Source organism: Acinonyx jubatus, chromosome D3, assembly GCF_027475565.1.
Source record: "Acinonyx jubatus isolate Ajub_Pintada_27869175 chromosome D3, VMU_Ajub_asm_v1.0, whole genome shotgun sequence".
NCBI lineage: Eukaryota > Metazoa > Chordata > Mammalia > Carnivora > Felidae > Acinonyx > Acinonyx jubatus.
This window is the reverse complement of record NC_069392.1, coordinates 44,215,219-44,228,141: the sequence shown is the minus strand read 5'-3', so window position 1 is coordinate 44,228,141 and position 12,923 is coordinate 44,215,219. Positions and strand designations below refer to the sequence as shown.

At 35.4% G+C, this 12,923-nt stretch overlaps 1 protein-coding gene across 6 annotated transcripts in view; it reads right to left on the bottom strand.

The window, feature by feature from the left end:
• RBBP8 (RB binding protein 8, endonuclease) overlaps positions 1-12,923 on the bottom strand; it is a 110,656-nt gene that overhangs the window by 58,943 nt on the left and 38,790 nt on the right. For all 6 annotated transcript variants that reach the window (XM_027068631.2, XM_027068633.2, XM_053206271.1 and 3 more), the window contains one exon: positions 6,221-6,316. In XM_027068631.2, coding sequence (XP_026924432.1) covers positions 6,221-6,316 — 96 coding nt within the window. The remainder of the gene's footprint in view (positions 1-6,220; positions 6,317-12,923) is intronic.

The window sequence follows — 12,923 nt, the reverse complement described above, 5'->3', positions numbered from 1 at the left end:
ATCTTGCCTTAGCAGAGAATACTTAGAGTCAATAAATAAATAGTTTACTATACTCCAGCAATACAGTGGTGAGCTCAGGGAGACTGTTCAGACATTTCTCTAAAATATACTCCTGTAAAGACATATTTTTATAAAAATGTATGTATTAAGGTTTAAGATAAAATAGAAGAACTAAAATATAACTATTCAAAAATATGTGAGGGAGAAGAGCCTGGGTGGCTCAGTTGCTTGAGCGGCTGACTCTTGATTTTGGCTTAGGTAACGATCATGGGATTGAGCACTGTCAAGTCTCCACGCTCAGTGTGGAGGCCCTCTCCCCTGCTCGTGCTCCCTCTACAGTAAAAAATAAAATAAAATAAAAAATAAAAACAAAAATATGCAAAGGAAAATGGTATCTTCATAGTAAGAAATAAGATGGTCTCAAATTGATAAATCAAGGGTTAAAGTGAAAATGTATCATTCAGAATCTGGAGCACCAAAAACTGGGACTGGTAGGGGTGGAAAAGAGGAATATATAGTAACTATGCACTTTATAATGCATATGCATTACTTTAATAAAAACTGAAAAGGAAAAATGATAAAATAAGCTAACAAGTATTTAATTTCATAATATTATATTCTCATAAACTTTGTGTAACATCTTTTTGAGAATTTAAGGTACTAGAAAGGACATACACCTTCTTGTCTTTCTGCTATAACATAATGTTTTCGGATTCCCAAGCATTTCTAAAGCTAATAGTAAGGTCTATTTATGCCTTTAAAATTCCAAAAGAAATAAATCTCTGTAAACTATTCCAAGGGGCGCCTGGGTGGCTCAGTTGGCTAAGCATCTGACTCTTGATTTCAGCTCAGGTCATGATCTTACGGTTCATGAGATCCAGCTGTGCAGTAGGTTCCACACTGGCAGTGTGGAGCCTGCTTGGGAGAATCCTCTCTCTCTCTGCTCCTCCCCTGCTCATGCGTGTGCTCTCTCTCTCTCAAATACTAAATAAATTTAAAAAAACAAAAACAAAACAACCCCAACTATTCCAAAACCAAGAGACTATTAAACTGTTATAAGAGAAAACTCAATTTTAACTATTTGCTTAAAGTACCTGACATTTCATATTTACAGTTCTAAGATTTGTTCAAATTAATAGCTTAGGGTCCATGCAATAAACACTCAAACAGCTGACCTGATTGTGGTAAATTTATACACAGAATTATTAAGCTACAGAGGCCAAAGAGCACATGACATAGAAAAGTCATCGAAGGGGCGCCTGGCTGGCTTAGTTGGTAGGACATGTGACTCTTGATCTCAGTGTTGTGAGTTCAAGCCCCACTTTGGGCATCGATCTTACATTAAAAATAAATAAATAAAAATTAAAATAAAAAAAAGAAAAAGAAAAGTCACTGGAAAACTCTGAAAGAGGTAAATGGCATGGAACAATTCTAATGGATTAGTTAGAAGTCTTCTGCTAGTCAGTTTTTCAGTAAAAATTGAACACTTCATTGTTTCTAAGAAATAAAATCTGGTATGTTAAAATGTCATGACATATGATTGAAAACAACCCCTTGGAACACCTAGTTTCCAACTTTAAAAATGCCACTGACATAGACAGTTATAAAATGAAACATTTTCTAGCTTGTTTATTACTTCCAGTTTTCTCCAGTCAACTGCCACTCTTGATAACAGTATTTGTGAAAAAGAGTCAACTCTTGATTGCTCACTGACCCTAGTTTAAATTTAAACTGTTAGGAGAAAATATACTAGGTTCCTATTTCCATCAAGGTTCCACTGCTGCTGTCAGAGAAAGAAAAAAACCTCAATTTCACAGGAGAATGAATGCAATTTTAGTAGCTATATACAAGTAACAGGGAAAGAAGAATAATTCCACTAGTAAGAGCAGAAAGCAGCATGCTTTCTGAGTTATATTCCAGTTTCTTCATAGATGAAGAAATAAAAGCTTTCATTTTGCAATTAAAACTTACCAGATTAACAAGTATGCTCAACTGTTTGTTATACCCCAAAAAGATTTCCTCAAATTTATTCATTTTCAGGGCGCCTGGGTGGCTCAGTCCGTGTCCGACTCTCGATTTTAGCTCAGGTCATGATCTCATGATTCGTGAGATCAAATCCCGCATTGAGCTCCATGTGACAGCTTGGAGACTACTTGGGATTCTCGTGCTCTCTCTCCTGACCCTCCCCAGCTCATTCTCTTTCTTTCTCTCTCTAAATAAACAGTAAATAAACTTCAAAAAAATTATTCATTTTCATTCAAAAGGTGATCATATTCATGATCACCTACAATGAGTACTGTAAGTGCTGAAATACAACAGTGGCCAAGATAATGTAATTTCTTTTAAAGAGTTTAGAGTGTACTAAAAAAAGACAGGGAGTAAAAGAGTAATTAAGCAAAGCATGATTCACATCATGACAGCGGAAATACAGGGTACAATTAAAGCACACAGCAAAACTAAACCTAGTCTAGAAAGTCAGAGATCTCCTGAAAAATATTTAAATTAAAACCTATGAGTAACACAAAAAGGACATTTGGTCTAGTATTTGAAAAATAGTTGCACAACCACAAATCCCCTGATTATGAACACAAATTTTCCCTTTCAATGACAGATGAAATATGAGTTTACTACAACTGCCAAAAATGCTTTTAAAAATATTAAAATCTACTAGACAACCATGTTTTAACTGCTTTGTTCAGATTTTTTTTAATGCATTCTATCCACATCACAGTGACTATTCCTTAGATTTAGTGAAATACTTTGTTTCCTTCAAGGAAAGTCTCTTATAATACTAGTGTAGTAAAACATAAAAGCCACCTAAAATTATCAAATTTATTATCAAATCTTTTTGATAATCAAACATAAACAAGCCACCTAAAATTATCAAATTTATTATCAAATCTTTTATCTTTTTATTATCAAATTTACCTTTACCAGGTAATTCTTTTCATCTAAACATCTCACAATGTTTTCACAACATTAGCATAAAAAATAAAAATTGCTTCATCCTATAAAGAGTAAGTAGCAAGTTTCAGAATTACTGTTTAGAAATTTTAATGAAACACAGGGTGCCTGGGTGGCTCAGTCGGTTAAGTGTTCGACTCTTGGCCTGAGCCCAGGTCTTGATCTCATGGTCGTGAGTTCAAGCCCCGCATTGGGCTCTGCTCTGGGCGTGAAGCCTACTTAAAAAAAAAAAAAAAAAAAAAAGACATTTTAACAAAACACATTTTGCTTTTTAAAGGTCTTAGCAAAACGTTAATTTTTATAGATTTTTAAAGCTTGCTCTGGGTATCATTCTTACATGACATAAAACTTAAAATGAAATTTTAAATAAAGCAGAACTTTACCAAATGTTACCTAGACATTTAAAGGTAGTATATAGTTAACAGCAATTAAAAACAAAAACAACCGAAACAAAAACTTCCAAAAAACCAGACTAGAAAATAGATAATATTGGGGAATTAATATTGCAAAGTACCTGTTTTGTTAACTTTAGGTCAAGCACAAATACTCTGAGATGATCAGTTAAGGTATAATTCATTTACACAACATTTATAAAATTAAGACAACATACAGACAAGGCTTCAGGAAAACAGAAACTGGGGGGTTTGTAGGGTCAAATTTAACCTAATTATCCATTAACTGTGATCTTGGTATGGCTTCTTACCTCTTTGCCAGTTCAGTTTCCTCCTATGTAAAACGGATTTACCACACCAGCATTAATGTGAAGATTAAGCACTAGATGCCCGGGTACAGGTACAAAGTAAGCCCTCAATACATATCAATCACTGAGGAGTTAAAGCCTGAGAAAAATATGACCCCCCCCCCACCATTCCTCCCAAACGCTTTACTACATATCCAGAGAAAACAAGGAAATGCCTCACCACACTAACAGAAAAGTAGCTGATGATTTCCTTTTTGATCCTGGACTGGGAAAAAAAAGGGGTCAAATGGCTTTCTAGAGACTGGATCCGACTAGAGTGCTAAAGGCTGAAATCATCATCACCAATTAGAAGGGACACTGTAAGTTTTTAAAAAGTTCTATTATGTACTTAACTTGCATTAATCTCATTTAATCTTTAAAATAGCCCTGTGGAGAAAGTGTGGTTGGTGTCATGCCATATGTTCTTGGCTTTTCTTCTACCTGATAATTTTTCTTTCTCATTTTTGTTTGTTGGCTTGATCCTTATTCTTCATTAAACCTTAATCAGTATGTCCGAGCTCGATGCCTCTTCTATTCTCTTCCCACACTCTTTAAGATGTCCCTAGATCTCTTATCCAGTCTAAGTTTTAAATGCCATTTATATGCAGGTGATGACTTTCAAATTCTTTTCTCTAGCTCTAATCTCTGTAGTTAGTTTCAAATTCACATATACAATTATCTACCTGACAGATACTGTCAATACCTGCTCCTATTCCTTTGTGATTTCCCTGCTTAAAACCTCCAATTACTTCTGATTACAACAAAATCCAAACTTTTTGCCCATGATCCTACATAATGTAGTTACTCCCACCTTTCCAATCCTATCTCCTATCATTCATCCTCCTACTCAAGTTAGAACCACTGCAGACTTTCTATTCTTCAAATATTTCAAAACTTATTTCCACCTAAAGCTTTTGTATTTGTCTGTTCTCTTTTTATCTTCAGTTCTTCGAGTAGCTCTTATCTATATTATACGTCTCGGTTAAAATGGTACCTCCTCAGAGAGGCCATTCCTGATACCTATCCCTTCACTTTCCAATGTCTGTGGTCACTTAATTACACCACTCAATTTTATTTCTTCACAGCACTTATAATCTGAAAGCCTCTTACTTGTATGACTCACTCCAAACCTTTAAAAATTAAATATAAGCTACATGACACTAGGGATAGTGTTATCCCTAGCACCTACAGCTATACCTAGATCATAGCAAGGACTCAATATTTATTTATGAATCTGAATTAAGGGCACAGTATAAACCTGAAATTCAAATTTGCATCTATGATTCCAGCGTGCATGTAACTTCATTCCACAATAGACTGCCTATTCCAGTAAATGTGCATTTCTCTGGGACAGCAGTTGTAGAAGAAAAGTGTACAACTGCGGTTTGCACAGATGGAGTGTTAAATTATTCCACCACTAAAGGTACAGTGGCAAACTCAAGCCACCAGCCCTCCTGTGACATATACACAATAATAACAAAGGGAAATTATTAACTATAAATGCAAGAAACATTGTTTGTTACAGGTAGTTCAAGGTCTTACATAGCAATTGCAGTTCAGACAAAGGAATACAGCAAAATCTGAAAGTCTCTTCTAACCTAGGGTGGTAATCTCATAGGAGTGAGAAATAAAGATGTATGTGGAAATTAAGTGACAGGCATTATCTTGGAAATATTCAGAAAGAAGAATCCTAGACTGCCTACAGAAATATGTAGGAGAAAAAAAGAATGGCAGAAACACGAAGACAAACAGAATTGTGAAGCAGTTTCCACCTACTTAGACATAAAAATGGAATTAAAGCATCAAATGAATTAACACATTACTACTCTTTCTTTTTTTAATGTTTATTTATTTATTTCAGAGAGAGAGTGGGTGTGAGCACGTGTGGGAAACGGGCAGAGAGAGAGAAGGAGAAAGAATCCCAAGCAGGCTCTGCACTGACAGCACGGAGTCTGATGTGGGGTTGATCTCTTGAACGGAGAGATCATGACCTAAGCTAAAATCAAGAATCAGATATCTAACCAACTGAACCACCCAGGCACCCCAGAACATTACTACTCTTAAGCTCATCTTATATCAATACCAGATAAATATTATTTAGGGGAACCTGGGTGGCTTACTTGGTTAAGCATCTGACTACAACTCAGGTCATGATCTCATGGTTCGTGAGTTTGAGCCCCACATCAGGCTCTCTGCTGTCAGCACACAGCCCACTTCGGATCCTCTGTCTCCCTCTCTCTTTACACCTCCCCTGCTCATGCTCACTCTCTCTCACAAATAAACATTAAAAAAAAAAAAAACCCAAAAAACAAGAAATATTAAAAGGTAAATTGATGAGATTCCTGTAATTAATAAAAAAAAAAAAAACAAATCTGTAAGAGTATATATTTATCCAAAGTTGACATCAGTTTGGGAAAAGAGCACATCAGTCCCAGAACTGTTTTATAAATTAAAACCAATGTTCTATTAAAGGAGGAAATCACCACTTACTCAAGAATACCCAAGAACCCGACTCACCGATCTTCTAAAACTTTAATGGTTTCATGAAGGACTTTTTGTTGTTCTCTCAGCAGTTGATTTTTGGTGAAGAATTCTTCTAGTCTCTGTGCATCTCTAAAAATCAAGAAATACATTTTTAAAAAGAAAATCCTAGCAGGATAATTATCCTAATGGGATAATTCTATCGTAACAATTCCAAAGTATGGTCTTACACTTATATAACATGTATTTCTTATATCAAAACAAACTTCAAGGGCAAAGTTTAAATATCTTGTTGGGGTGCCTGAATGGCTCAGTAGGTTAAGTGCCCAACTCTTGATTTTGGCTCAGATCATGATCTCACAGTTGTGAGACTGAGCCTTGTGTCAGGCTCCATGCTGGGCGTGGAGCCTGCTTAAGATGCTCTCTACCTTTGCCTGCTCCCCTCCCCAACCCATGTGTGCTCTTTCTCAAAAAAAAAATCTTATTAATCAGACTTCACACTATACTAGAATGTGCTCTGTAGTATTTTTGTGTACTATAAAAGTATTGTCTTAAGTACCAGACATTCATTATACAGTGTTGGAACACAGAGGAAGGAGTGGATTCTGATGTCATCGTTGACTCAATGTTGTCAAAAATGCTATTAAAATGTACACTTACTTTTTTTTTTTATTATTTTGTCTGTATTTGTTAATGTAAGTAACAGATATCTCCACTCATCTCTATTCCAATTATGGGAGATTTATACTTTCTTATTAATTTCTGTGTTGCCTAAACTTCTTACTTGGTATTACTTTTAAGTCAGGGCTTATAGTAGAGTGGAAGCATGCAAACCCTAGATCCTAAAGCCTAGGTTTGAATCTCAGGTCTCATTTATCAGCTGTGTGACCTAGTGGAAGTAAAAATGATACATTAGTATATATCCAATAAGGCACTCGCAAGGACTAAGTAAGCATTAATATAAGTATAGCATCCAGAAAAGTACAATCACATACTAGGTTCTATTTAAGTGTTTACCATTGTGATTTTATAGTAGGAAAAAACAAAAAATTTTTAAATTATTTTATTATTTTAAACGTATTTTAGAGAGAGAGAGAGAACGAGTTTGTGGGGGAGAGGGACAGAGGGAGGGAGAGAGAAAGAGAATCTCAAACAGGCTTCATGCTGAGCGTGGAGTCCAACATGGGGACTCCCCACCCTGGGATCATGACCTGAGCCAAAATCAAGAGTTGGGACACTCAACCGACTGAGCCGCTCAGGCGCCCCTAAAATTTTCTTCTAGTAGATTACCTGATTACTTTCCAAGATAGTGTCATATTCTACCCTTCCATTATCATATTTTTAAAAATCACATTATTATATAAATTATGCATATAAATTAATTCTAAGAAAACCCATTAGAAATTTGATTGGGATTTTCTGTACGGTCTTGAAGCTGAAAAAAATACTGTGGTTGAAACATCTTCCCCAGTCCCCTCAAGGGTTTAAAATATCAAATTATGACAAACCAGTCTACTACAAAAAGTAGATGTCAAAACGACTACCAAAATGGCTAGAATGTAGTATCACTGGCAGCAAAACAGATAAGTCAGACAACTAAGTAAAAATGTCAGATACCCAATATAGGGGGTACTTCGTATATACTGGTTGAGTAATTGATATTGAATAAAAAATGAAAAATCAATACACCTAAAAGTAATAGACTACTGCATATAGTTCTGGTAGCATTTGTAGCCATCTGAAATTTTGGAAATAATAACAGTGATAGCTGAAACTCATTAATTTGGCTGTTGCTTAATTAAAAAAATGCTTTTCTAATATTTCTAGAAAATATATTTTAATTCAGAAGCAGTACCAACCTTTCATTAATCCTGCTTTTAAAATATTCAACAAATATAACCAAATTAAAAACTTTTCAAAGTTTGGGGGAACAATTAAAGACATTTTCTAAGTTAACAGATAAGCTGCCAATATCTATTTAACATTAGCATTTAATCTAAATAATCTAGATCATAAAAATATAACCAAATATTATATTCCAGATTCACATATTGAAGAACTACACACACACACACACACACACACACACACACACACACGGAATGAAAAGTTCATAGGAAAAGTTTTTTTCTTAAATTATGAACAAGAGAAAAGATGCTTTTATTAAAAAAATTTTTTTAATGTTCAATTTTTTTTGAGAGAGAGACAGAGCACTAGCAGGGGAAGGCACAGACAGAGGGAGATGCAGAATCCAAAATAGGCTCCAGGCTCTGAGCTGTCCACACAGCCCAATGCGGGGCTCAAACTCACGAACCACGAGATCATGACCCGAGACGAAGTCATATGCTTAACTGACTGAGCCTCCCAGGCTCCCCACAAGAGAAAATTTGTAACAGTAATGTAATGTCTGATTTTCCTACATCCACATATTCTACTCCTGTCTATTTAGAATGATTCAGAACATAGTAGCATTTGTTTTAAAACCAAATAGACTGATGACCTACGTTAACATTAAAACTAACCTCAATTACTTAATAAAATATTCATGTCAACTCAGTGGTAAACATAACAGGGTTCTATGAATTGCAGGAACAATTTAACAAATTCCTTAAGAAAGCAAATTGATGAGTTCTAAATGGTACAAAAAAGAGTCATGCAATTCCAAAAAAAATTAGGAGTGAAATGCATTGCAAGCTACATCTACCTTGGACCTCATCTAAAGGAAGTTAGTTATTAGGAGACAAATAACCAACCTCACTCATCTAAGGTAAACTCAATGTATCTATCCCATAGGCAGCATCTTACTGGATACTCAGTATCATTTTCCTGGTAGATGGCATTGTGTCCTTCTGAGACAAATGAACATTTTAGATAAACGGCATGTAAATATAACTGGTGTGTAAAAGTGGATAAATCTTGTATATGAAAATGTGACTATAAAATGACAGATAACAAACCCTCCCATATACTACATACACCAGTCTTCTCATTAGTTTAAAATCAATGTCATAACTGGAGGGGTAGAGAAGCACTATAGGGATCAAAACTGGTACTACTGTGAATAAAGAAAATGGGGAAACTATATGTGTTCAAGTTATATTCTCTATAACCTTTGTTATAAGAAATGAAAAGTATGACAACAGTCCTGCACAACTGCAGGACTTTTTTTCCTTTGTAATTTTTTAAATTTGTGAATTTAAATATCTTGATTGCTATAAAGCTGGATGGCTGAATATGGCAAATGTTATCTTTAAATAAATAAAATTTAAAAAAGAAACCCAAACAATTCTAAAAAAAATAAAGAATGGCAAATAAATAGGATGATGACAAAATTCACTGACCATTAAAACAGTCCATTAGTTGGTAAGTAATGGATATACACTGGCAAAAACAGATGTAGTCATGTCCACAAGTAGGTTAAAAGAATCAGGTGGAACTTCTCAAAAGTTCTTAAGTTCTTTAAGTAGAACTTTTCAAAAAATCCCATAATATTCACCTGTCAACATTTTTACATGTTTAATTTGATAAACGAATTTGTGTAAGAGAAAAGCATTAACCATGTGCAGAGACAACTATCATCAAAACACAGATCTCAAACAATCAAGTGATAGAAAAAATATGGTAAAATTATTGATTTCTCTTCTTCTTCTTCCAGGTGGGAATCCCTAAGGGTTGGGACTCTCTACCTTATTAATATAGCTATCCTAACAATATGGAGCTAAGACATCCTGGTTATTCCTGTATCCTAACTGTATACTGTAAAATGTACTGAGATATAGGGATTATGCTAATATAAGAAAGCCCAAGTTCCTGGTCCCACAGTGCAAATATCTAACTTACTATAAAATAAAGCATCCCTTTAATTCTCTGATTACTCAGGGAATTTACTTACCTGTGCTTCCAAAATGTACAACCCCAAACTACCTGAGGTACACAGGTACAAAGTAGTTACAATATATATTAGAAGGTTGCTAAGAGGATCAAATGACTCTAAACTACAGGTGAAGTAAGGCATTATTACTAGCTACTGAAAAACCAGTGCTTTTAAAATGTTTTCCATTCTTTAAAATTCAAAAGTGTTATAGATGATTTTTGAGAAAGTAAAATTCAGCAGTCATTTACAAATTTAAGAAGTTTTTCATGTGGCTGATTGGTTACAGGTATGGAGAAATGCATTTTGTGTAGAAAGTCAGTAATAAAGTGCGTTGGTCATAAGCAAATCTAGATCACTTCTAATTATGTATCATCATTCATTTGATGATTCTGATTCAAGCTAAGAGGAAATACTGCTTTGTAGCTGTAAATCATTTAAAATAGCAATATTTTAGAAAATAAAATTACTAAGGCTACATGAAGAATACATTTAAATAAAACAAAATCCTTTAACAACATTTAGTGAATGTAGCTTAAAATGTATAATCAAATACCAGACAATACTTTCTGAGTTTCAATACTGCAACTGACCAACATTTTGGGGCATGTGGGTGGCTCAGTTGGTTGAGCATCTGACTTCGGCTCAGGTCATGATCTCATCATAGTTGGTGAGTTCAAGACCCACATGGGGCTCTGTGCGGACAGCTCAGAGCCCTCTTCAGATCCTCTGTCCCCACCCCCTGCCCCTCCCTTGCTTGTACTCTCTCTCAAAAAAAAAAAAAAGTGATCAACATTTTGATTAAAGGATGTCATTCTAATCAAAGGTTGTTAATACAGCATTAACATGACCATTAACCAACACCAAACCAAGGTACAATATAAAAGCTCCTTGTCTAACTAATAATCGACTCTAAAACATTGCATTTTTGGTTTTAGAAAAGGCCAGAGGTAACAAGAATTCCTATATAGTGTTACTGTACATAAAAGAGGATACTTGCAGGGGCACCTGGGTGGCTCAGCTGGTTAAGTGTCTGACTTCAGGTCACATTATGATCTCACAGTTCATGAATTTGAGCTCTATGTCGGACTCTGTGCTAACAGTGAGGAGCCTGGGTGGGATTCTCTCTCTCTCCCTCCCTCTCTCTCTACCCCTCTCTGACTCGCGCACTTTCTCTCTCTCTTGAAAACTTAAAAAAAAAAAAAGAAGAGGACACTTGTAGAATAACTTCAGTGATCGGTAATTAACTATTTAAATTTGGTATGTAGCTTATCTTCTGATTGGCAATATCTGTAGCAACCAACACTAGCTGGGCTATATATAAAAATGAAGATGAAAACAACAGAATAAGTACACTTTGTGATTTTAATTTTTTTTTTTTTACATTTATTTATTTTTGAGAGACAGAGAGAGAGACGGAGCACAAGTGGGGGAGGAGCAGAGAGAGAGGGAGACACAAAATCCAAAGCAGGCTCTAGGTTCTGAGCAGTCAACACAGAGCCCAACACGGGGCTTGAACTCACAAACTGTGAGATCATGACCTGAGCTGAAGTCAGACGCTTAACTGACTGAACCACCCAGGCGCCCTACACTTCATAATTTGAAATCTCAAAGGACTCAAAATATTTTCACCACTGAAGAAAAGAGTATTTATTCCTAAGTAAAACAAAGATGTTTCCCTTTTGATTTTGAGTGGATAAAAGATAAATTTTACTTATTAACCAAGAAAACGATCCTGTTTTATCCAACTAACACAATTTCAATATATTTATTTTTGTAATAACTCATTATGGGAAGAATTTACATATAAAGTGTTCTTCAGCAAGTATTCAGATATTCGGACATACGTAAACATAAGGTAATACCACCAACACTATTTAAAATGCATTAAAAGGCTAGAGAGTTTGTGAAATACCTACTGGCTACAGAAATAAAAGGTGGGGCAGCTGGGTGGGTCAGTCAGTTGAGCGCCCGACTTCAGCTCAGGTCACGATCTCACGGTTCATGAGTTCGAGCCCTACTTCAGGCTCTGTGCTGACAGCTCAGAGCCTGAAGCCTGCTTTGGATTCTGTGCCTCCCTCTCTCTCTGCCACCCCCCCCCCCCCCCCCCCAGCTCATGCTCTGTCTCTCTCTCAAAAATAAACAAACATTTAAAAAAAAATTAAAAAAACAAAAAAGGTCATTTGTGCCATGAAAGGAGATCATGCCCCAAGAGCTGCACTGGCTGCTACTCTCTGAACCACAGTAGTAGGATTAGTCTAACTGTAGTTACATTTTTGGTTGCCTATCCAACAGCCATTTCCTTCCTATTCCTTGCTAAAAGAATACTGAATTTTTTCAATATCCAACAGATGAAGAAAAGTTGATCTCTTCAGACTCAAGGAATGAATGTTAATTTTTTTCATTAAAAAAAAAATATTTTAGGTAATCTCTATACCCAACGTGGGGCTCAAGATCCTGAGGTCAAAGGTCACATGTTCTACCAACTGAGCCAGCCAGCTGCCCCGTTTTTTCATTTTTTCGTTTCATCTTAAAATAACTTCAGGTCTATTATAAATAAATTATAAATACACAACAGAGTACCTGTGTATCTGTTACTCAACTTCTCAAAATATTAACATCTTGTGTGACCAGAATACATTTGTGAACATCAAGAAATTGATACAATACTATTAACTAATCTATAGACCTTATGCAAATTTTGCCAACTGTTCCTCTAACATTATTTTTCTGGTCCAGGATCTAATCCTGGATCCTACATTGTACTTAATGTCATGTCTCCTTCAATCTGGAACAGTTTCTCCATCATTTTTGTCTTTCACAATCTTGACCTTTGAAAAGTACTGGCCAGTTATTTTGATGGTTCTT